Source organism: Anabrus simplex, chromosome 3, assembly GCF_040414725.1.
Source record: "Anabrus simplex isolate iqAnaSimp1 chromosome 3, ASM4041472v1, whole genome shotgun sequence".
Lineage (NCBI taxonomy): Eukaryota > Metazoa > Arthropoda > Insecta > Orthoptera > Tettigoniidae > Anabrus > Anabrus simplex.
In genome coordinates this window covers 26948665-26975987 of record NC_090267.1, presented here as the reverse complement: position 1 = coordinate 26975987, position 27323 = coordinate 26948665, and the positions used below count along the sequence as shown (strand labels likewise).

The 27323-nt window shown below is 36.5% G+C and overlaps 1 protein-coding gene across 1 annotated transcript in view; it reads right to left on the bottom strand.

Annotated features, from left to right (window-relative positions):
- Nucleotides 1-2788: 2788 nt before the first annotated feature.
- Vps35 (Vacuolar protein sorting 35) overlaps nt 2789-27323 on the bottom strand; it is a 180117-nt gene continuing 155582 nt past the window's right edge. Inside the window, exons 14-15 of the mRNA XM_068226569.1 lie at nt 13073-13216; nt 2789-12939 (exon numbers count right to left, since the gene is read on the bottom strand). Of these exons, the coding sequence (XP_068082670.1) occupies nt 12760-12939; nt 13073-13216 (324 nt within the window). The 3' untranslated portion in view covers nt 2789-12759. The remainder of the gene's footprint in view (nt 12940-13072; nt 13217-27323) is intronic.

The following is a 27323-nucleotide window of genomic DNA, read 5'->3' as shown; positions in this document are numbered from 1 at the left end:
TTCAATGCCACAGATATAAAACATAGCTGTATACAAATGCTATGAGAAAGAATTGTCAACTATTATTTTAACATGTGCAAGAGTAGAAAAACAGGCTTATACAAGATTATACACAGCACGGCAAGAGGTTCATAATGTAACTCGCTCTTAACAGACTTCCAAATTGAGAACATGATACTACTTAAATTCATCAAAAGATACAGAAATAATTCAAGAGATACATCACTTCTGAACATCAGAACAAGGCCTTTGTCATGGGAATAAATGGAATACAAACTCCCCTTCTCTATCTGACATCTTTAACTACAAGAAATATGCCAGTCTTAAAAAACTGAAGTGTAATCTTACTTAGTCTAAGAAATGAAACATATAACAAATACAAGACCATGTAACAGCCATGAAGAGCCTGTATGAACAGTCACAAATCGCTTCTTAATATTTGTAATTTACGTATTGTAAGGAAACTGATGTTTTAAGATGGTAACACTTGTATCTATGATGAATGACTCAAGGAGCAGCATCACCTCGCCTCAAGGGACCTGTAGTATGAGATTATTGATGGACCAAATAGTCTCTTCAAGGTTAAAAAAATATTTCACTCACCTACAAAGCCTAGAGAAGAGGAGAGTTATGCTAACTATTGTCAAACTTTGTTACATTCATTGACCTGTCTCAGTCTCGTCCTTGGATTTGAATGTATGAAAGGAATGAAGAACGAGCGATGCTAGTAATGCTGTTCCCTAAGCAGCCAGTCCCCTTTATGAATGGTGTGAAAATATCCGTCATTGGTTCAGTTTGTGTATTCCTTTCAGTGGGCTTGGCAGACTGATACGTAACAGCAACTTCCAGCTCAATGAGGAAAGCAATGGGAAATCGCCTCACTCATGTCCCTAGTATACCATTTTAGTGATGCCTAAGCCATCTATCACAACTGATGGCAAAGCTTTTGAGAATGCAACTACCCTTTGGTCTTAGTACTCAATATACACAATGTCAAGTAGTATGTCTTTTGAGCTGGTAGGTTAGTTTCAGAAAGTCCACTTCCCATCATATTATCTTTTAGCAGAATAATTCAGCATTTTAAATGCATGCTAATAAAGTTTTATAAATATATAATCGTGGCAACACAGGCTGTTAGGTTAAGATATACAGTGATTATCTCATCAGTCAGCCAGTGGACATGTGATGCCTGCTTGCCATTGACTCTTCTCTCCCTGCTCCGTGGCACAATAAGCACGGCACTTCCCTCGCTTGTATGACTTCACTTTTAACATTTTCATAGCTCACCATGCTGACCTCTTTGAAACCCTGGTTTGGGATTTTGTAGACGTATGTTTCAAATTTTTTTGTGTTTTTGTTTACTTCTTCCTCATTAAGCACACTTTCTCTTGCTTGCCCTTCGCTTCTTATCGAGTAAAGAACCCGTTCATCTCAATTTGTTTAAGAGTTGCTGCATGGTATATCTACATGGAGAGCGTACACCTGGAAATTGTGTTGTGAATTGTCTAACAACTTCCCTGCAAGAATCTGGTTTCACGTATCTTTGCTGTACTGCACAGGTGTCAAAGCTTGCCCACCGTAGCGCAGTGCCCGAGAGCGCAAGTCTCTTGTACTTCCCCACGTTGCTGACTCAGGGTGTGACAGGCTCCAGTTACCTGTTATGGTCTACAAGTAGTGGCTGAAACATTCACCTACATAGACTGTGCCACGAGGATAGACAAAGTAATTTGTTAGCGTTTGTGTACTTCTAAATCAACACGGTTGCATGAAGAAATGCTACTTTTATCATATGCTAGCGGCATAGTACTCGGCATTATTCTGCTTCATTACTGCTCATAGGAGAACTGAGCATGTTAAGCAGCCCCCCACCCTGCCCTTTGCAAAAAAATGTCTTATTTTGTACTTCATTGCTTATGACAACCTTTAAGGTAATTATTTTCCTGGTACACTGTGATTACAAAGCATGGTGTTCGGCACATTTTATACAAACGCCGTGTTGAACACAATTATGTACATCCTTATATGAAAGGATATATACACGTATTGTACGGAGTACCGTAGCTACGAAAGTGTAATGTACACTCCTCCTGGCTTGCGCCATCTGATAATGTCCTGGGCTAGCGCTCGCAACAGCTGTTTCTCATGCACACAAAGTTGTCAGTCAGCTCATAACCTTGACGTGTCTGCTGTACTGTGTACACATCAGAATTTTACCCTGAACTAACAGTTCATAACTCGAGAACAGTTGGGGCAACAGATCAACACTTGTTAAATGTTCTAAGTACTGAGCACAACTGAGAAAGTGAGGGCATTGGTGTGCTTATTGCTATGCCATGGAGGAAAAAGTGGTAAGTCATGCACCCGCTGACCACCCAGACAGAGAAACACACAGTATTATTGAGAACATGAAGAATGGGGTTCAATATATTTTTGTCAGCCAGCCATTCACACACACTACCTGAAAGCAGCCTAATCCACTGAGAATACAACTGTTCTCATCCTGCATATAGCTCCACTTTTATGAGCTATATATGGTGGCTAAATGATCCCGAGTCAAGACTGTCAGATTTTCGTCTTAATTGAACCTGACTCTTCTCTTTCCCTCCAGTCTGACCTCTTGTGGAATTCAGGTTCTCTTTCAACCTTGATGCTATTAACCCATCTGACAAGATGTGATCCCACGCAGTGTTTTGGCGCACCAATCAAACAACGAGCTCAGCTTGCAATGACGCAGGTCTCGCTTATCTTCGTATATTAGATTCCCTCTGCAATATAAGTTCTCAAGGAACTAGAGGCATGTACTGTTGGTAAACAATGCTGTGAGTATTTCTGTGCAACACCAGGATCTTTGAACAACAGTTTAATTTTCATCAGTATTCAGTATTTATTATGCAGTAGAACTGGCATCGCAATGATGACGAGAGTTTGAATGCACTTGAAGACATTATTTTAGATGGCAATTATGGCAATAATTACATTTTCCAAAACAAATCAGAGTTCGAGGGTTGTAATAGCAACAGTGAAAGTTATTCAAGTGCGAAGAGAATTGAAAAAAGTGAGAGTGAAAATGTCGCACCAGGTCCTTCCAAACGTGCACGGCCAGTGGTACAAAAGAACCGTAGTGGTTTTGGAAATTGGAGAGCAAAGGCATTAATCCTGATATATATCCATTTCGTGAATACAACAGTGTTTCAGAAACAGTTACGAAAAATTTAGTGTCCATCCACCGTCCGAACTTGGGATGTTTTTAGAGTACATGGATCCGCTCTTTTTGAAGTTATTTCAAATGAAACATTTGTACTGCAGCCAGCAGTCATTCAAGGAATGAAGAATGGGTAAGTCATAACTTCTATCTTCATTAGTTTTCATTTTATGCATATTTTTATGCGACAGGTACAATCAAACTACTGGCAGGCAGATTAAATCTGATTCCACAGTCAACAATGTGGCCATTTATTGAGACTTGAATGGGTTAACTTTTCAAATACTAGGGTGCCTCATTTTCATATTTTGTCTCACATGGTCGTGTACATTCTTTTACAGATTTTGAAAAGTGAGGTCTCTCCATGTTCCCTTAAGACTGACAACCTGTTTGTTAAGCCCCTTTAACTGAAATCACAGATTACCAGATCAGTAATGGTAAATCAATATACCATGAATCTTAAGAGAATATCTGTACAATATGCTTTTCTCAAATAAGTTGCTTTCTTTATTTGTGTCTTTCTCATTTCCTAAATCAGGTTTAGGGCCGATGACCTTCGATGTTAGGCCCCTTAAAACAACAAGCATCATCAAGCATCTAAGTCAGGTTTATAAAGAATCTCCCACAAGAGAAAAGACTTTCTTGATAAGACACAAAGCACCTGTAGGAGCAAGATGATCCAACTATAAGAAAAATTCTGAAGAACTGGCATTAACATGCCCCGAAATAATGGGATCTTCATGTAGAAGAACTGTACTTCCATTTTATATTTAGTCATCTCCTCTACCATACCCCTTCTCTTCTTATATATGAAGATTAGACACCTTGCTTCAAAGATGCCAAAGCCACTCTTACAATATCTGTCAGGAACTTATAACTGAAATAGTTGTCATTGGTATCCAAAAAAGGTACTATTTCCCATCTACACCACTTGGCTACTTGGTCTGAATACTTCAAAATGCAATGTAATTAAATTTTCACGTAAGTTGGAACCAGTAAATTACCCGTACCATTTATGCAATATTCAAATAGCTTGTGTGAGTAAAATGAATGATCTTGGTGTGACACTTTCAAACTATTAGTCTTTCCTTCAAGAAACATGTAGATAAGATTTCTAGGAAAGGGTTTGAATTACTTGGCTTTCTGAAAAGAAACTGCACGAATTTGTTTCTGCTAGAACTCTAATAACTTTGTTTTGCACTCTTATCAGCCCATCGTTAGAATATGTTGGAAAATGTGGCTACCTTCTCAGCAATATTTAATATAAAACTTGGAAAGAATCCAAATACGGTTCATGAAATGGATCGGCAACAAAGGTTTAGGTATTTTTCTCTCTTCATCCGATTACGAGTCTTTTTGTGAGACTATGAGTATGATAACATTACACTCTCACGGCAGATGTGCCTATGCCCTCTTTCTTTATAAGTGTCTGATGAACAGAGTGGATTGCTCAACGTTATTGGAGTTAATTCCATTACATGTTCCTCGTCGCAATACTAGGCAAACGTATACTTTCCATCCGCCTAAAGTAAGAACTGTGGCTCGGGCAAACTCATGGCTGCTAAGGACACTAAAATCACTTAATGAGGAGGGTGAATCGGTGGACCTTTTTCACTCACCCCCCGGTCCAAAATTAGACTTACCCTGACGACCTCATGAATGTAAAATATATAAATATATAAATATGTGTAAATATGTAAAATGAAGGGCACGGGATAAACACAATGGGATACAGTGAATTGGCCAGAAAGGAAAAACAACTACAACCAGGATACAAAAATGTCTTGAATGTAAGTCTTATTGACCATGAAAAAATTCTACTTCCACCCTTGCACATCAAATCAGGATTGATGAAACAGTATGTCAAGGCATTAGATAAAAGTAGCCTATGATTCCAATATTTATCCACTAAATTTCCCTCATTATCAGATGCAAAAATCAAAGAAGGCGTATTTGATGGACCGCAGATTCGTAAACTGATGAAGGATAAAAATTTCAGACACAATGACCAAAACTGAGAAAGAGGCATGGAACGCATTCAAAGATGTAGTAACTAATTTCCTTGGCAACATTAAGGACCTTCAATACAAAGAAATTGTAAGGAAAATGTTGGTAAAGAGTAAGGAACTCGGTTGTAATATGAGCCTTAAGCTTCATTTGTTAGCTTCGCATCTGGATTACTTCCCTCCAAATTTAAGAGCTGTCTGTGAAGAACAAGGTGAAAGGTTTCACCAGGATCTCCAAGATGCAGAACGACGCTATCAGGGAATTTGGGATGTGAATATGATAGCCAATTACTGTTGGTCGATTGCACGAGACTACCCTCCTAGAGATCATTGAAGAACTTAAAAAACCCTGAAATTCCACGAAAAACGGAAAAAGACGGAGGTGTGAATCTAACCTGCACATAACGTAAGTAACAAAACTACGTATGTTTGACCATGTAATTTTTATTCAAGGTATGGTTATATTAATTTAAAAGCAACTGTACAGCCAAAACTAAATAGGTGCTTTATGCTTCAGTTTCACGAATTTCAATATACATTAAAAATATAATACAAACCATCTACTTGCTTACAGAGCAGCATTTATGTGTATTTAATGCATGCAAAATATGATTGCGTTTTGCAAGCTGAAATTTACATTAATATATCAAATTTAATTAATACTAAGTGACAACAATTTTACGTAAGAACAAAACATTTTGAAAAATTGCCACGAAACCAGACGTGATACGCCATAACTAATTTTTTTCTCAAATTCTGCGTTAAGAATTACATAAAACCCACCTGTTTTCGTTTTTACCGCACAAAAAATTTTTTTTTTGCAGGGTAGTGTCATCTATAACTGGGCAAATAACCACCGGTTGGTAATAAATAAATCTATAATTGTATCTATCTGCCCACTAATTCAACACTCAACTCTTTCTAAAAGGAAGTCTTTCTGCTGACATTGCAAACAATTAAGCTCATGGGGAGGAGGACAATTGGTAAATCAGGCAAACTCATACTAGATCCCAGGGAATCACTAGACAGGTGGAAGGAATATTTTGAAAATCTTCTCAAGGCCTACTGCAAAAAAAGTGTCAACTGTAAAGTACCGTATTCACGCAAATAATACCTGCATATTTTATTTTAAAATTTGGAGCACGAAATTGGGGTGCAGGTTTTATTTGCGTCAAAGTTGGCTTTTTTTTCTTTCAAAATAAGCCTACCTAAAGTTAGGGTGCGGGATTATTTGGTGGCGGGTATTATTCGCGTAAATACGGTAAGTTTCTAATAACCACTGAAGATTATCTCACTTTGTTAACATCCCTTCTGCTTTGTAACTGCCACCAATTCCTTGCTTCCTACAAATACATCATTTTCTCTGTAAAACATCACCTTTCTGGCAAAAGAAGTCTAAGAATCTGCCACTGAACGGGTTAATGATAATTAAAACGGATGATTTAAGAACTTTGATTCAATTCAGTGTGGTATTGTATCGCAATTTGAACAACACATCTTGAATGTCACAAAAGATAGATAGCTGTAAAAAATGGCACTGCAGAAACAACTACCATTATTGAAAGACTTCACTGGAAATTCCACAAAATACCTGAAGGTTGATAAACATCTAAAAATTGGAGCAATTGAGAAACTGTGTCATATGGTGGACCAAAGGAAAGTTAAAATAATCAGAGATTCCAATTATTATTTATTTGAATAAAGGCTGATGAACCTGTTAATAGTTAAGCTGATAAGGCCCATAGATGCAAAAGGGAAGAGAACAAAATTACATTCAAAGCATTCTCATCGTCTGAGATGAAAATGAAACTTTTGAAAGATTATGGCCATCAAATGCAAGCCTTCATTTGATGCCATCAAGGCAATTCATATCAGTTTCGTTGGCGACTTCATCACATGAAGTGACACAATGTTAAAAAAAGAGAGGTTCCACCTATTCAATACATGTACGTATCTCTTTTTAACATTGTGATTCTCAGTTCAACATGGACCAATTATGAAGTTTATAACTTAAAAAACATGAAGTGATGCTGAAAATTTTGTGTAAACAACATACATGGAATATGTTCAGCTTCCTTGCTCTCTGTGCCAGAATTTTCCATGTTTCACTGGCATACATCACTGTTGGCATGATGAGCATTTCAAATTTCATCTCCTTATCAACCGTTGAAGTGGACAGGATGGGTAGAAAGTGCTGAAAGACTGCTGAGGCTTTGCCAATTCTGTAGCAGACATCTACACTGTCATCTTGCAAGAAGACGTTACAAAGATAAGTGAATTGTTTCACTGCTGCCCAATGGTGATTGGTGTGATACTGTGATTACCATCAACACAGTGTTTTTTATCAACACCAATACACTGTTCAACTTTTCCAGCCTTGGTGACCATGTCTTGTAGAGAGGTACTGGTTTCTGCCAGCAATGCGATATCATCAGCACAATCAAGGTCAAATCACAGTTGCAGAACTGCATTATCTTTCACTCACCTAGTTGACTGGATGTTAGAATCATTTTAATTGTCCTCAAATTAATGGATGTCATTTTGCATACACCCAATATATAAAATACAAATATTTGCCCAAGGACGAATCTCAATAATCCACAAATGATGTATAGATACCATTTAGAAGATTGTTCACAAAATAACAAAGAATCTAGAACAAAAGGGTAGAGATAATGGTTTCTCTTAAATAAATTCATGCAGTCTGAGAGAGACAAGGTGTTCATGACAAGTTGGATACAATTCAAAATATCACCTGTAATTCAAAATACCACTTCTTGAGTGTCCTTAACATTATGAAATCCAATTACATGGACAGCAGTCACTTATTTGCATTCAGTTAGTAAAATGACCAGTACTGGAGAAATTGCAGAAAATGCAAAAGTAACAAAAGGTAATCTCCAGCTCATCCATCAGTTCCACATATCCTTTAATAAAAATTCTCAAAGAACAACTCCTTTACTATGTGTTCATCAATTTTCTACAAACGAGGTGTTCAAATTCACACCCTGACATTGCTCCTTTCTTCTGAAAATGAGCTGTACACATTAATGGAACGTCTGCAATGAAATCTTCCTGTAAATATGTTAATATGAGCATAAACCAACAATTCTTTTGGATTTGGTGGTACTGAAATCATAAGTTAATGTCAAACCACAACAATTCCTCGTAGCAGTGAAAAGCAAATGGCGACATTCTCATTGCCCAGTAAGCCGTCCTAAAAAGACTGTGGAAGTGGAAATGTTAGGGTTTGAATAAGAATGTCTGAAATATCTAATTTATTTAAGTAAAATAAGAAGTACCTTGTAACTAGAGTAGTTTATTCCAACTAAAATGTTGAAACATTTAACTTTTAGGTAACAAAATTTCATACAAAATACATTCAGAACAATGCAAGAATTTTAATTCAGAATATTACCAGGTAAAAGGACAAATCCATTGCAGGTTGCAACTCAACAGCAATTTTCAGTCATACAAAAGAACAATCAGTAAAGTCATTCACGGCAAGTGAATATCCACAAGGATATGGAATTCTACGATTCATCGAAATCCCTCGTAAAAAATCTATCTACAACCTTAATGTCTTTAAAATGTGTGATGGACAGTTCAATTAGCACCACTTGGAATCCCATAAATTACAAAGCCAGATGTGCTGCTCCAAGAGTACATGAACTCAATGGGTGTATACTTTTTTACATTCACTATAAGGAAGAAAACAAGATTCTATCAACTTACCCTTACATCCAGACTGGCTCTCATATTATATCATTAACAAATCTGAGGACTTTTTCTTACAAATGAAAATATGTACAATATTACTATTTACATCTATAAATTCCACAATTACAAATTTACATATCATCAAAATATTCATCTCTTTGAATAATTTGACAGACCAGAGCATCTTTATATATACTTCTGATTGGAAAAGAAAATTCAGGAAAAGAAAAAAAAAATCACTTGGGTCTATACCAAGGGTATACAGCAAAATCCACATTTTAATGAACCTCAAGGGGATGAAGATTTTCTTTTTGAAAGAGAATTTAATTTTTAACAAATTTTTAAAACTGTATGCTGTTCTATCAACCTCAGAATGCTTCCAGCTGGTTTTCCACTCAATTCACACAGCTTACAACTGGTAGTTGTACAATCATTGAACATATTATAATGGCAAAAACTAACCATACTAGACCAAACAAGATGGCCACATAGTTTGAGTCATGCAGCTATCAGCTTGAATTTGGGAAATACAGGGACATTATTTTAACTATTCGGGGGATTCTCACTCGCCCGGTTACCTGCGCTACGAGCCTGTCTCCCACCAAGCACTTTGCCATAATGCGGCCAACGCATGTTTTCGCACAAGATTTCCTGTACTTCATGAAGGTATTATGTATATACACACGCTCACGTAATGAAAATGGCATTGGAACAACACACTGAGCACTAAACACGTGAACACTTGACTAAACTGAACCTTACGCTGATAAAGCTCTCAGCTAACTGCAAAGCTTGTGGCACCGAGAAGCGCATAACGGCACAGGATCAGGCAGAAAATGGGAAACCATCTGATTGTATTCCCAAGTGAGTGTTTCAAGAATCTAGATTTGCTATCAACCAGCACTGTACTGAATCCAGGTCAGGCATTGTGAACTACCACCAAACTTGGAGCAAGTAAATTACAACAGTAAAAACATGAACACTGAGGAAGAGAAAAATCCAAAGGCAAGGAAGGCTTCTTCACAACACCTTTAAAAATGACAGCTATTTTGTATCTTGGCCACTTCCAGAGACTTACTGTACTTCTAGTTCCAATGCCCCGATTGAGGAGTTGTTTGCATGGAACATTAAATATATTAGACATCTTTCTCTAGAATTCTGAACTTCCATGCAGTTACCCAAGTGGTTTACAACATGTATTTATGGCATTTGTATTTTGAATTACTTTATATTCACTTCAAACTCTTTTTCTACGCAGATCACAACAAAGCTCCAATACAGACAGTAAACCATTCAACAAAATATAAATGAGATATAAAAGCTTTTGTTGCAATGAAAGATAATCCACCAGACAACCGCCCCTATTATGAAATCGAAATAATCAACCTCCTAATCAGATCATAAAAACAATATTTCTTTTATCTGTTTTTTGGATGTAAGTGGGGTTTGAGTTAAAATCCAATAAAATTATCAACCATGAGGCACTTTCTTTGGAATTTATTGGAAAAAAGAAAATTCAATATATGGTGTTTGAGGTCAGGGACTACAGTGATGTCTAACAATTATTTTTAGCACAGAGTCCAGTGGTGTGAATGATTGTGTCACGGAATTTTCTTTTATTCATAGTAAGTTCACCATCTCTTTTGGATCTGTCCCTTTAGTGCCAATCATAAGCCCAAAGATTTCCAACATTTTAATCTCATTCTTCTTTCTGAAATCCTCAGTGCATGCTTCATATATGGCTTTTTTCCTCACACACTAATCGAAGCTGGTGTTCATTTTCCTCTAATCTTATAATGGGTCACCATACCCGTACCTTTTTTCCAATCAATTACAATATCTTGTGGTTCCATTTGTGAAAATACATCCTATTTCTTCATAGACCTCTAAGTGGTGGTGTTTACTGAGGCTTCCAATCAATGAGCTAAGTGTATTGAGATGACCAAATCTCATCAGCTCTCCCTTACAACATAACCCTAATACATGAGGTAAGGTTTCGAACTCGACGTATCTTCTGCAACAGGATGTAATAAGGCTCCTTCCAGGGGAGAGATCAAACTGGGATGATATTACAACATATTGTCATCAGTTAATGAAAATCCTTACATTATAAACACAAACAGCAACCAGTATTGAAGATAACCATTTTGGTCATTGTCTTGTATTGAGATAAATGCAGTTTACTGAAAATGAACTGCATTGTAAACAAAACTAAATATGATAACCACAATATTTTACCTACTACTGAGCAGTTCCTCAGAAGTTCCAAGTTAAGCCAATATTGACCTAGCGAATGTAAGTGACTGCTCTCAATTAGCAGATGCATGAACTTGACTAAAATAATGATGCATTTCTGAAAGCAAAGTGACTTTTTTCAATAAGTCAAAATCCAATACCTGAAAGCAGATTTGTTTGTTCTGAAGCAACAGTCTTTTACAGGTGCAATGAAAATAAATGTCTTTATTAAAAATAAAAGGTTCATTAAAAGGGTTATTTTACTGTATTGCAGCAAAAGAATTGGAGATAGCTGCTGTAGTGGAGGAATGGAGCTGTGCTCGGCCTGGCGAATGAAATAGGACATGACATGTAACAGCAAGGACGGCAGACCTCATACGGGCTGTATGAGTAACAGTTGATTACAGGATGGGTAAGACATGAAAACTCGGAGCATTTCCTCTTGGCTAGATTCTCGGTGTCAGACGTATGGGCCACTCCATCTCTGAAGACTTATCAAGAATGTACGATGAGTACATAGATTCCGCCGTGAGAGTCAACTGTCATGGAGTATGACACGATGACAGGGTTGCCATAAAAGCAGAAAGGTGGGCCAGAGTGCCGCAGACCATTTATCAATTCAATGCTGGATAATGACAACAATATACCATCCAGAACAATCTCCTTGCTAGCTATGAGGTATGGAAGCAAGTGTCCCATGAGCGTACCTCTGTTGCACAACTGTCACAAGGCAAAAAAACTGCCACTGGACACTCAAAACATAGAAAAAGGTCATCTGGATAGAGGAGTCGAGCTACCAGTTGGTACATGGCGAAGGCCAGGTACGAGTATGTCGTCTACCATATGGTGGTGGTATACTCATGTGGGAGACTGTTCATATGGGATGAAATGGGAATCCTGATACATCTCACATCATCCCTCACCGTCAAATGTTACAGGAACCTACTGGCAAATAACGTTTACCCTTTGTTCCCCTGCAGCACCATGCAGGTGACCCATAACTTCAGCCTATCGCACCTGAACTGAGGCTGGCTCCACTCATGTGAAGATGCTCATCTGACTTGTAAGGATCCTCAATCTTAATCCCTTTGAGCTCATCTGGAATGCAGATGGGAGGGATGCTCACAGCCTGAACCAGTCTTTGTGGATTAAGGAAGGCTTCCAGTGTCTTGTGAAGTCCTTGCCACGCCCAACTGCCACCGTCATCAAGGCAAAAGGGGGCGCTACATGCTACTAACCAGGTATCTCTAATTCAATTGCTCATCCAACAGTATGAAGATATTTCTCAGAAGTGGAATGTTAATATGCTCAATTTCTATCCAAAAATATACATATATTCAACAAAAGTAAGCAAGTCAATTGATTTGCTCGGTTCCTATTTCCTCTCAGAAGAGAAAGAAAGAAAGAAAGAAAGAAAAGAAAACAGAAAAGAAAAGAAAAATCATTTCTTTTAGAGCAGAAGGAGTAATCGTGGATTCAATCAAACAAGAATGATAATGCAAAATGACTAATTACAAACAGTCAAATGGCCCGTGATATGCTATAACAACATAAAAATCTCTAACAAACTCTTTTGACTGCCTAGCTAAAAATTTACTACAGGACTAGACCTTCATACGACAAGCCTTCTGACTCGGGAGATTCCAGTCTGTTGCGGAGATGCTCCAAAGTATTGGTGAAATGCTTGTTAATTTGCTCTGTCTCTTCATTGGCCTCCAGATTAGGCAGTTCTTCTCTAATCTTGCCAATTAGTTGATTTAACATCTGGACAGTCACCTGGAAATGAAATATTTCCAATGTTTCCATCTGGTGTGATACTAATTTACAAAATTTAATCACAAACAGGAAGTATTAGAATGTACATATATGAATGTAATCAAAGTTAGGAGTTAAGTCTAATTAAACTCACCTCAACATTCCCTTTCTCATAGAAATAAACATAGTGATTGAGCAGTTCCACAAAAAGCTGAACTTGGACAGATGGATCCATACACTGGTTGCTTATACGTACACCTTTTTTGAGACATTCTAAGACTCTCTTGCCATTATGAATCTGTAACAAAAATGAAACAGAAAATCATATACTGTAATCAAAATCCCTTGTTTTTCTCCACAACATTATTACATGGTTGTAAGAAACATTTTTTTACAATTGTCTTTATTACAAGTAACTAACCTCATATTGGTCCGTATTGAAGATACAATAAGTAAAACACTTTCAAGATTAAAATTATTGTGTCCACCTTTTCAATACAAATATATATTTTTAGTAATTAAATTCTACATGAATTAAAAACACCAGTTAGGGACATGTTTCGCCCTAGTTATGGGCATCTTCAGCCTAATACTAAATCTTAAGGTCAAGAATTAAAATTATATACATCGGAACTTAATAGTAAACTTAATACTAAAGACAATGGTCTTATGCTTTTTACATAGTTACAATATGTACAGTATGTACAATTTGTACATTAACTTTGCCAGAATTTACGAACAATGAATTAATTTATTTTATAATGACTAGACATCCAAATTGTAGATTGGATTGATCACAGCGTGAAATGGGTTTCTCAAATTGTATTGACTGAGATTTATCACAGCGTGAGTTGGGGTTTCTTCAATTGTTATGGTCGCACGAGTTGTAAGTATTGTTACAAAACCGGAACCTTGGTTGAAGTCGTTATTAGGGTATGAATCTATTTGAATATTCCTTTAGAAAGAAGCATGGTCATGTATGTTGGAAACTATTGCTAATCGGATAAAAAATTTTTTTGAATAATACGTCATTCTTGTTGATTGACTTCCCTTTGGTGCATTGTTCAACCTTGTTGTCTGTAACTGGATAAGAGAAAAAACAGGGAATTAGAATGATGAAAGTGGAATCCAATATGATAATAATTGCAGAGTGAGTGTTTATCACGTGAACTTACTTGTCTTGTCGACTTAGCTGGGACCAATTGTTCCGGTTGTGTCTGAACGACTAAGCTTGCCACTCCTAGTGTAGTATTGATGCTGTAACGGAGGGGTGGAGCGTGGAGGGGAAGGGGGAGTGAGTTTCAAATCGTGCGTCTGTGTTGTAGCTTGAGAGGCGTTACTCGAATTGGATTGGGTGGGCCTGGCATTAGGCGTGGCTATTGAAGTGCATGCGTTTTGTGATTTAAACATACTGGGAAATTTATTCTGATTTACGGCCTGGATTAACCTCAGAGTTATCTCATTTAATGGATTTTTTTTATCAATGACATCGTTAAGATTATTATTTTTATTATACAGTACGTTTGTTCCAAATAAATGTATAAGTTCTCCGTTTCGTTCAATAATTTCCCTTTGCCTAGGCTTTTAACGATCGTCAAATCATTCTCTGTTGAGGTGAACTTATGGCCTGTTTCAGTCATATGCTGGCTCATGGCCGAATACTTGTTATGCTTGGAAGCATTGTAATGTTCCAAATACCTTGTGTAAAAGCTCCTCCCTGTTTGTCCAAAATATGTGAACTCACATTGGGCACATTTTAACCTATAAACACCAGATCCTGAGTAAATGTTGTTGTTATTATTGACTCTATTGTGGTTGAGGAATATGTTCTGATTATTATTTATTGTCTTGAAGGCTATGTTGACGCTGTGTTTTTTAAAATATTAGTGATATGATGGATAGCCGGGCTATTATACGTAAATGTGGAGTAGCTGTTGATCTTTGATTTCTCAGGGACTAGGTTGGAAGATAGCCTAATTTTGATCTTATTAATTAACCGATTGATTACATTTACCTTGAAGCCATTGAACTGAGCTAACTGTCTTATGTAACTCAGCTCTGTTTCCAAACTTTTTGGCAAAAGAGGAATTTTTAGTGCCCTATATATTAGACTATGATAGGCAGCTAGTTTTTGGGTCTTAGCATGAATCTTTAATAGTTATGAGTGAATGAGTAGGTTTCCTAAAAATTTGAAATTCGAAAGTGTTAATCAAGCGTGTAATTGTTAAATCTAAAAAATTTAAAGAATTATTGACCTCATCTTCTTTGGTGAATTTGACGTTAGGATCTATTTTGTTCAGTGAAACTAATATATTGTGACTGTCAGTAATGTCCTTATTTAAAAACTTTTTACTAAAGTTCTAATTTTCTTTTCAACGAACAAGAACAACAAAGACTTTTCAACATGAACCCCAGCATCCCTACCACCAGAGCTTTACCTAAGATTCATAAGAAGGACACCCCAATGCGTCCCATTATAAATTGTAGGAATAGCCCCACCTACAAAGTATCGAAATTCATTCATAGGTTTTTAAGAAAATATTTTTTCAACAATAAATCCCATTTAACAAATTCAATTAATTTCTGCGAAATATTGAAGAAATTTGAACTGCAACCCAACCATATTTTATGTTCTTTCGATATCACAAACATGTTTCCAAGCATTCCTACTAAGGAAACCATTAAAATTATCCATGACATCATCAATAAACACAGCGGCCTTAGTAAAATGGAAATTTAAGAATTCATGAAGATTTTGAATTTTGTTCTAAACAATAATTACTTCTTTAATGGTAAATATTATCAGCAAAAAGGCCTAGCTATGGGAGACCCTCTATCTGGCATTCTAGCAGATATTTACATATAGAACATACAAAAATTTCACAAGTAAAGGGCATTAGTTTGTGGCTAAGATTTGTTGACGATACTTTCATGATCATCAACAAGGACATTACTGACAGTCACAATATATTAGTTTCACTGAACAAAATAGATCCTAACGTCAAATTCACCAAAGAAGATGAGGTCAGTAATTCTTTAAATATTTTAGATTTAACAATTACACGCTTGAATAACACTTTTGAATTTCAAATTTTTAGGAAACCTACTCATTCACCCATACCTATTAAAGATTCATCCTAAGACCCAAAAACTAGCTGCCTATCATAGTCTAATATATAGGGCACTAAAAATTCCTCTTTTGCCAAAAAGTTTGGAAACAAAGCTGAGTTACATAAGGCAGTTAGCTCGGTTCAATGGCTTCAAGGTAAATGTAATCAATCGGTTAATTAATAAGATCAAAATTAGGCTATCTTCCAACCTAGTCCCTGAGGAATCAAAGATCAACAGCTACTCCACATTTACGTATAATAGCCCGGCTATCCATCATATCACTAATATTTTAAAAAACACAGCATCAACATAGCCTTCAAGACAATAAATAATAATCAGAACATATTCCTCAACCACAATAGAGTCAATAATAACAACAACATTTACTCAGGATCTGGTGTTTATAGGTTAAAATGTGCCCAATGTGAGTTCACATATTTTGGACAAACAGGGAGGAGCTTTTACACAAGGTATTTGGAACATTACAATGCTTCCAAGCATAACAAGTATTCGGCCATGAGCCAGCATATGACTGAAACAGGCCATAAGTTCACCTCAATAGAGAATGATTTGACGATCGTTAAAATCCTAGGCAAAGGGAAATTATTGAACGAAACGGAGAACTTATACATTTATTTGGAACAAACGTACTGTATAATAAAAATAATAATCTTAACGATGTCATTGATAAAAAAAATCCATTATATGAGATAACTCTGAGGTTAATCCAGGCCGTAAATCAGAATAAATTTCCCAGTATGTTTAAATCACAAAACGCATGCACTCCAATAGCCACGCCTAATGCCCGGCCCACCCAATCCAATTCGAGCAACGCCTCTCAAGCTACAACACGGACGCACGATTTGAAACTCAGTCCCCCTTCCCTTCCACGCTCCACCCCTCCGTTACAGCATCAATACTACACTAGGAGTAGCAAGCTTAGTCGTTCAGACACAACCGGAACAATTGGTCCCAGCTAAGTCGACAAGACAAGTAAGTTTATAATACCAATATAAATGGTCCGTTATTGGACATTATAAATTTTCCAGCTAACTCATTCCTGGTTGCCAGCGTTTCGCCCTCGTGTGCTAGGCTGGGCTCATCAGTTGGTACCTAGCACACCTACCAAGACGCATGGCTAGTGCATACCGTGGAGGCCACTGCGTAGGCTAATTGTAGCCACCGGCAGTGCCAATGCACTATGAGACACTCTGTCTCACTACTAAAAATTGATGCCTGCTTGGCCATCAGATTCCCAATGGGATTCAACATCTGTATCAAGACAAGTAAGTTCACGTGATAAACACTCACTCTGCAATTATCATATTGGATTCCACTTTCATCATTCTAATTCCCTGTTTTTTCTCTTATCCAGTTACAGACAACAAGGTTGAACAATGCACCAAAGGGCAGTCAATCAACAAGAATGACGTATTATTCAAAAAAAATTTTTATCCGATTAGCAATAGTTTCCAACATACATGACCATGCTTCTTTCTAAAGGAATATTCGAATAGATTCATACCCTAATAACGACTTCAACCAAGGTTCCGGTTTTGTAACAATACTTACGACTCAGGCGACCATAACAATTGAAGAAACCCCAACTCACGCTGTGATAAATCTCAGTCAATACAATTTGAGAAACCCATTTCACGCTGTGATCAATCCAATCTACAATTTGGATGTCTAGTCATTATAAAATAAATTAATTCATTGTTCGTAAATTCTGCCAAAGTTAATGTACATATTGTACATACTATACATATTGTAACTATGTAAAAAGCATAAGACCATTGTATTTAGTATTATGTTAAGTTTACTATTAAGTTCCGATGTATATAGTTTTAATTCTTGACCTTAAGATTTAGTATTAGGCTGAAGATGCCCATAACTAGGGCAAAACATGTCCCTAACTGGTGTTTCTAATTCATGTAGAATTTAATCACTAAAAATATATATTTGTATTGATAACGTGGACGCAATAATTTTAATCTTGAAAGTGTTTTACTAATTGTCTTTATGTCGCTTTAATGGGATAGGAAAGGGCTAGGAGAGGGAAGGAAGCGGCTGTGGCGTTAAGGTACAGCCCCAGCATTTGCCTGGTGTGAAAATGGGAAACCATGGGAAGCCGTCTTCAGAGCTGCTGACAGTGGGGTTCGAACCCACTATCCCCGAATGCAAGCTCACAGCTACATGCCCCTAACCACATGGCCAACTCGCTTTATGTAAGAAATCAGCAGTCACAATAAATAATATTGTCCCCGCTACGGCAAATTAGCGAAAGTGACGAACTAGGGAACCTGTAGTTCTAAAGTTTTGATTATTTATATAATGTCTATCCTCTGACAAAGTCTCACATCTGTAGCTCATTCTGTATGGCTAACACACAAAACCAATAATTAAATATAAAAATTGATTAGACATGAGTACGCTAATCACAACTTTTTTCAGCTCTCCTAATTTTTAGACAATTTGCACATTTGTTAGTTTGCTAGAGCGGGGACGATATGTTACTGCTATTATGTTTCACTCATTAATGGTGAAATCCACATTTAGAATACCTTGGTCTTCTCACTTTTATCACTAGATTTTTCAGGTCTCACATAAGCAGAGATGTGGATGATTTCTTTCATCATTTTTTTTCCTAATATTTTTTAAGACTCCCTGACAAATACAGTATAACGCCAAATTTGTGTGACCTCAATTTAGACTTAGCATAAACCCATATTTAACAGGACGAAATTTTAAGTCCCAAAAACTATTTCATAAGAGCAATGCAATTTTATATTCGATTTAAAGTAATTCACAGTAGGGCAAAACCCGCATCTAACGTTAAGGAAATGTTAAAATTCTCAAATATTTATTCCCATTTTATTTTATTTCTATGAAAAAGACGTCATAAGCTTGCTAAGGATGATTCAAGGCAGAAGAGGAATTTAGAGCGCGGGCACTTAGGGCTTAACCTCTTCAGTGGCACGCCCGAGAAATTCTCGGGTGGCGCGCGCTTGCCCATAACGTCACCGCCCGAAAAATTCTTGTTTAGCTGCAGTGTTCATTTTGCGATCGCCCAATAATTTTTCGGGTACTGTAATCTCTTTGGAAAAGGTTTTCCAGCATTCTCAACAGATGCAGAAGGGTTTCCAGCTGTATTCATGAAGTCTCTTGCATAAAATGCACCTTATCTTCTTTACTTTACATATACAATCTATGATCAGCTGACGAGGTAAAAAGAAATGGCGAGTGTGAAACGGAAGAGATGTTTGAATGAAGACGAAATAAGGAACTACATCGAAGATGAACATCTCGGTGATATTAGTATTTCTGGTAATAGTGATAATGATTCTACTGATTCTTCGGATGATGATCTTAGTATTTCTAGTGAAAGTGAAGAAGATACTATGTCAGAAGCTAAGGTGATTGTAGGAGATGTTGAACATACATACGTGTGGAAAAAGTGTAAGCCTGGGGATAGTGTGCAACCTAATACAATTCCATTTACGGGAAACCCTGGTGTAGGGTTGGATTATTACCAAAGGTGAGTGCGATTGACTGTTTTGAACTGTTCCTAACGGATGAAGTTGTAAATTTGATAGTGACCGAAACAAATTCGTATGCTAAAAGTGCATTGAAAAACTTGTAAATAAATCTCCACATTCAAGGTCACAGTTTTGGAGAGAAACAAATTCTTATGAAATTTGGCAGTTTATTGCGCTGGTGTTGGTGGGAATAATACAAAAGACTGAAACAAAAATGTATTGGACACAGGACAGTATTCTCAAAACACCAATATTTTATGAAACCATGTCACAGGCCTACTGTAAAGAAAAGTGTAAATAGAGTGTAAAGTAAGTCTTTTATTAACCTTGAATGATATATGAATGTGTTCTCTTAATACTGTAATTGTTACTCATGCCTTGCTTCCTAAAAATAAATTATTTCCTCTGAAAAACCTCAAATTTCTAGCACAGGAGGTCTGCCAGAACCCGCCACTGAAGGGGTTAAAATGAGATGTCGGACTACGATGCATATCCGACCGCGGCCGCAGTAGTACAGTAGAAGAGAACCCCCGTTTTAATGGCAATATTATTATGCCCTAAAAAATTCCTAGATTAATCCATTCAATATTCTTCGGTTACAATGAGAACTCTTATACTGATTCATCCATTATTACGGGCAAATTTCAGGTGTGTTCGTTTTCATCCATTATCAATATTCATACTCTACTCCAGGGTTTATATTGAATGCAATCGATCATCTTCTGTATCGATACCTCGCTACGCCCGAGCAAGTCGATCTTGAACGAGCCAGAGCTTCCTCATCCTCACAACTCCAACAGGTGTAAACAAACATCGGGAGAACATGTTTTCGCAATAAGCGCAATGACAGAAGTTGTTAACTCCTTAGAAATAAAGGCTGAAGTAAATAATTGCTTAATTTTAAAGCAAAACTATAGAGCCCGCCCCGCAATGTTAGTAACATGAGGCACCACTATGTGCCAAACTGTTGGTTGTTAGTTTGATATAGCTTTTTTTTTTTTCCATGCCATGAGGACAGTATGCACCGCAGTGATAGAAAAGAGCATCTCGACAGGAGTGTGATCCCGAAGGGGCCACTGTTCTCATGACTAAGATTGGCCTGGATGTGCAAAAATATGTTAAACCCAATAAATGAAATTTATTTCTTGCCATAAGCCCCAAGATTAAAGGAGGAATTGAGAAAGTGTAAGGTTACCGATAGAAACAGACTTTCAACGTATTCATTGTAAGGTTACCATTCGACGCCATGACACTTTCAAACTTTGTAAGCCTCTTAAGTCTTTTCTCTCTTTTACAGTGGTTGGTAACGTCAGCCAATGCCCGTGATCCTTGGTAGAAGCAATAGATAATGGCACCTGGACCACTACTTTAGGTTATAAAAGTAAATATACTTCTAGGGGCGGGTGGGTTGGACCCTGACAGGCGTAATGAACACATCGCTGATCCAGAATCATTTCCAGGTAAGAATAGCAGCATTGGAACTAATATATTATGTAACAATCCTTGCAGGGCAGACTCTATATTTCTACCAATTTTAATACTAGGTACTGAAATAAAATAACAATGTGATACTTCTTCTCAAGATACAGCGGTGTACATAATTAATTTCAGAGGTTAGGTTATGTACTTTCGCGTCTTGTTAAATTTCAGAAAGGCTGTAAATTTATAGTGAAAAGGTTATTATTAGACCAGGAGCTTGAAATATGTTTTCATAATACGTGCGCAGTAAACCTAAGTTAGGCAACGCCATCTGAAGTAAGAAAATGGAAATGTTTGTCACAAGCCTCCGGAGTGATGCTATTAACTTACAATTTTTAAGAATGAAACTGAATATGCATGTTCAGATGACTGGAATTAGAAAATACGTGCTAATGAGTAAGCCGCTACTTAGAAAACATCTGCGAAAATGTTTAAACAAACTGATTGCTGTTTCATACCGATTTCAATGTGTTGTGCGAGTTTAGTATATTTCCCAACATTTATGGAAAATTATTTAATGATATAACGTTATAAGAACAACCTTAATCCAAAGCGGTTTTGCATTCACCGACAAAAATCTGTCAAAAGAAAGACTTAACCATGGGCTCTCCATTATCACGAATAAAAGCAAACATATTCCTTAATAACATTGAAAACAATTTCTTAACCAAATAAGGGCCGGTTCTACCATCTGCTGGTAAAGTGGCTGGCAGCTGCCCGAGAGGTAAACTACCTGGGGGTGTAAATCGGCTGGTACTTTGGCTTGCGTCCAACCACCTCCGCACAAGCGCTAGGTAGCTACCCGGAGATAGACACCGATATACGAAGTTGGCTAGACTGATTTTCAGCAACTTCTCGCTTTCGAGTGTGGTGCTATCTATCGTCAGATGCATGAAACTCATTTCGATTGTCTTATTTCCCTGTGCTTGCGTCTGCTGATTATCACCAAAAAGCCTAATAAGGGGAGTCTTAATAGTTATGGACAATGATTTATGTCAAGCTTTCGTGATTTTAATCTATGATCTTCAACATCAATACCTAATTGGGATTAAAATCTCGAGATTACATTTCCTTACGCCAGTTACAACCTGTCATGTAAGGCAGCGTTTTTGAAAAGTATTCTCGTAGTAGACTGGTCAAGTCGCACACTCCGTAATAGAAGGCACGCAGGTTTTCATCGTATTTCTAATTCACATTTTAAAGTGTATTTTCGTTCCCTGCCGTTGTTCTTAACTCTCTTTTACGCGCTTCCTTATACGTATATACACACAAATCTTCTTTACGGACGTATTACCTTTGAGCATTCTATCTGCAGGCTTCTGTGAATTGATTAAATATCTCCACGATGCTTTATTTGCAACTAGTTCTGTGACCTCGTTAGTTCCACATGCTTCCATTTATTGATAAAGCATTTCATTCTAATGTTTAACTTTATGAACAGGCGACAGTCCTATGTGCTATTAATCATAACATCACTCTATATAAGTAGCATACATATAAAGCAATTTCCTAGCAGACATAATATTGTGATTAAATATTTCAATGAAATATATTATTAACAAAAGAACGTATGAAAAGAGGCATACAGATTAACACAACGCTAATAATGGAAATAAAAAAGATCCGTCATAACAAAGACTCGAACCTGCACACGTCATATTACGAAGTAAGCGTGTTAACCATTACGCTACGAGAACGTTGGAGATTACAGGGATACATACAGTAATTTATACCTCGTGTTTGAAAACTCAAAAGGTATACAATTAAAGCTCATTTGAAATGATTTCCAAATAGATTTTGATTTTATATCCTTTTAAAGTTTCTTTACGAAAGCTTGACGTATAAAATGTGTTCCTTAAGCTACCGATGCGAGAGGCTCGCGTGACCGTTGCAACTCAAGGGAAGCATTAATGTTCAAGATCCTGCAATACAATATCGGTCACTGTTACAGTATCATGTTTTTTTTCAGTATACTAAGCTAATTTAAGTTGTATGTCACCAGAAATACAGCTAATAATGTTCAACTCTCAAAACTTGCCCGGCAGGTAAAGTCTTATCGGGCCATCGAAGTGGCCGATAAATTACGCCCCGGGTAACTACGATTTATGCTGCCGATAGCGCTACCTGGGGGTGGTCGAACAGAAACATCTTTTTACGCGGAGGGCAATTTACGCGCTACTTTACCAGTAGGAGGTAGAACCGGCCCTAAGAGACGTAGGGGGAGACGAAGTTTGAAGAGGTGTGCAACTACAATGACCAGCAAAATCAATGGATAAATTGAATTTCCTAAGGAAAAAAGCACGTCAAATTATGAAACATTTGTTTTATTATTTACACTGATCATTTTCATGAAAAAACTATGTAAATAATGTTATATGTCTGTTATTGCTATCCTTATTTACTTAGATAATTTTTTCATGAAAATAATCATGTAATTAATAAAACAAATGTTTTGCAATTTAGCATGCTTTTCTTTTTGAAAATTCAAGTGATCTAGAGAAATGAATTTCATTTTATGGGTCCGTAATTCCACCTTTTCAATACAAATTAAATAGTCTTCATTAAATAAACATTTAATGGGACTAGTTTCAACCAATTTAAAGGTCATTTTCAGCCATTTCGTGTGTAGAACAAAGTATTTGAAACACAGTTGTTTTAAAGATGGTCTTAAAACCTGTAAGTTTGACACTATGAAAAATTGTTTATAGAATTTCCTGAAAACACTTAGCTGTAGATAGATAAACAAGACGAAGTAAGAATTGAAGTAAAAAGAAAATTAAACTCCATTCTTAACCCCTTACTACTCATGACGACAATGGCTACAAGGATTCGATTCTCATACAAAAGCAAATAGATGCTCTCACTCTAACACGCTCTCCTTCTATTCATTAATTTTATCTAATTTTATCTATCATTTATTCAGGTTAACTTCATGGACACACAGTGAATTGCGAATTTATACCAGCCACAAGTTAAGAATGTGTCAGTTTTAACTATACCTTCATGTGCCGTCCTGACAATGTCCAACAGCATTTCAGCATGCTTTTAACAAGCACTATGGGAACATTTCATTTTATTTACGTTGGTCGATGTGGAAACACCATCTAGCAGTTCTGCATCAGCTGGTGATTATTTACAGTGGCCACCAATGCCTTGCATACTGCTAACACCACTCAAGTAGATTTGGTGATTGATGATCTGACTACAGAATCAACATTTACCAGTTCCCATTTTGCAATTGAAATTGTAATGATTAGCATTGATGGAACTAACAATTCTATGAATATCAATACAAGAAAGAGTCTGGATGGTGAGCATACTCCAGATGCTAAGAATTTAGAGCCCAATTTATTTTTCAGATTTTACACTTAGTTCATCCCAGATTTTAACGTTAATTGTGTGTTTGTGTGTTTTTACATTTGTTTAGTTATTAGATGTATTACATTAAGGCTGAAGATGGCCAGCCAAGGACAAAACTAGTCCCTAGTTCAGTAATGTAATTTAATATATTGAAAAAGGTGGACAATATGACATTAAATTAATAATTATACTAGCCAACATGATTTTGCAGTAAAATAGAAAATATGTAATTCTTGTGGAAATCACTGCCCTGATTCCAAAAATGATGCTATTTTTTTCCTATCACGTCTAATTTAGACGCAATTCAGTGTTTTAGTATCTGCGTGAATTTGTAAGATGTAATGTTGAGAAAAGTTCTCGTGCAATTTTTTTTTAAGAATACAATTATGTGATTTGATTTGTTATTGTTTGCATTTTATTATAGGTTTATTGTTGTCTAAATTTTCATTTTGTAGTTGGGGGTTTCCTGGTAAATTCATAACAAACTCCCCCAGATACGCAATAGAGCGCAAGGTATGTAGGATTGAAGATAAGACAGTTGAACGTTTGTCTTTCATCTTCGACCACTTGAATAAACAGACATGTTAAAAGCCCCAGCCCTTATGCAATGTTTATGATGGACTGATAAAGCAGTTTCCTTGCAAAGATAACAGTCCGAAAGTATAATACTCACGAAGACGAACTTGTATTTTGTACGGATGTTTCAAATCTTCTACGTCAATTGGGAGAGAAAGCGTATGATCCTAGTAACTGGAGTATTTTTATTGACTCTTCCAAAAGACGTTTAAAGGCTGTTTTGCTTCACAATACAAATGTTCTGGCATCTATACTACTTGCACACTCCACAAAAATGTCTAAAACATACGAGACCTTAAAGTTGGTGCTTGAAAAAATTAAATATCACGAGCATGGGTGGCAAATTTGCGGTGATTTGAAGATCATTGGACTGTTGCTGGGACAACAAAAAGGCTATACAAAATTTCCCTGTTTCATATGCAAATGGGATAGCAGGGCATGGGATAAACATTGGGATACAATAAATTGGCCAGAAAGGAAACAACTACAACCAGGATACAAAAATGTCTTGAATGTAAGTCTTATTGACCGTGAAAAAATTCTACTTCCACCCTTGCACATCAAATCAGGATTGATGAAACAGTATGTCAAGGCATTAGATAAAAGTAGCCTATGCTTCCAATATTTATAGACTAAATTTCCCTCATCAGATGCAAAAATCAAAGAAGGCGTATTTGATGGACCACAGTTTCGTAAACTGATGAAGGAAAAATATTTCACAGACACGATGACTAAAATTGAGAAAGAGGCATGGAACGCATTCAAAGATGTAGTGACTTAATTCCTTGGCAACATTAAGGTCCCTCAGTACAAAGAAATTATAAGGAAAATGTTGGTAAAGTTTAAGGAACTCAGTTGTAATATGAGCTTTAAGCTTCATTTCTTAGCTTGGCATATGGATTATTTCCCTCCAAATTTAGGAGCTGTCAGTGAAGAACAAGATGAAAGGTTTCACCAGGATCTCAAAGATGCAGAACGACGCTATCAGGGACGTTGGGACGTGAATATGATGGCCGATTACTGTTGGTCGATTGCACGAGATGACTCTTCTAGAGATCATTCGGGAACTTCAAAAACCCGGAAATTCCACGGAAAACGGGAAAAGACGGAGGTGTGAATCTAACCTGCACAAGTAAAAAAACTATGTATGTTTAACAATTTAATTTTTATTTAAGGTACGGTTATATTAATTTAAAAAGCAAATGTACAGACGAAACTATGCTTCAGTTTTGCAAATTTCAATATATATTTAAAATATAATAGAAACCATCTACTTGCTTACAAAGCAGCATTTATGTGTATTTAATGCATACAAAATATGATTATGTTTTGCAAGCTGAAATTTACATTAATACATCATATTTAATCAATACTAAGTATCAACAATTTTACGTAAGAACAAAATAACATTTTGAAAAATTGCCACTAAACTAGACGTGATACGCCAAAACGAATTTTTTTCTCGAATTCTGCATTAAGTAATTCATAAAACCCACCTATTTTCGTTTTACCGCACAATTTTTTTTTTTTTTTTTTTTTTTTTTTTTTTTTTTTTTTTTTTTTTTTTTTTTTTTTTTTTTGCAGGCTAGTGTTATTATTGTGATCCTAATTCAATATGGATCAAAACCATGAAGTTTAGATCCTGTGACTAAAAACCTTGCCATAGTTGTCTAACATCAATACGGAACATGAAACTAATGTACTTTGATATTTCTTATATTTAATAACTTTAAAATATTATGAGGTAGTGACAGATCAAGTCCCAACAGTGTTTGGTGTTTTAATTGGCCACAAAGGAAGAAAACAATCAAGGTTCTTGAAACATGTATGGCATTTTACGATGTAAATATACACTTTTAACTGACAAGGTGAAATTATATATTTAACAGTGTTTTTCAGTGTTTGACAGCAAAACTTGATTGTGTAATGATGCTCTCAACTTTCTGCCACTGTAATGTTAGAGGCGCGTCAAGCTACAATAATACTCAAGACGCTACTGACAGAGAGCAGTTGAGTTTTGATAGGTGTGGCACCTTGTGGCAGTCGATGATACTCAGTTTTATATGAATCAGCTGCTAGATTGACTGTGAAATTGCCTGTTCTAAGATTTCGGAACTTTAGTCTGTCTTTACTGAACACCCTTCATATTTGAGGAGTGTCTATTTACACCTTAAGAAAGTTGTGGAAAAAGAGCAAAAAACGTAAAATAAACGGCACATGGAAAGTACCCATGATCAGGTTTGGTACAAATTTTATGGAATTACATTTTTCTGGTTTGGACCACTCATGGCAATCAATAATATTCAACTACTGTAATGCACGTGGATGAAAAATAAAGTG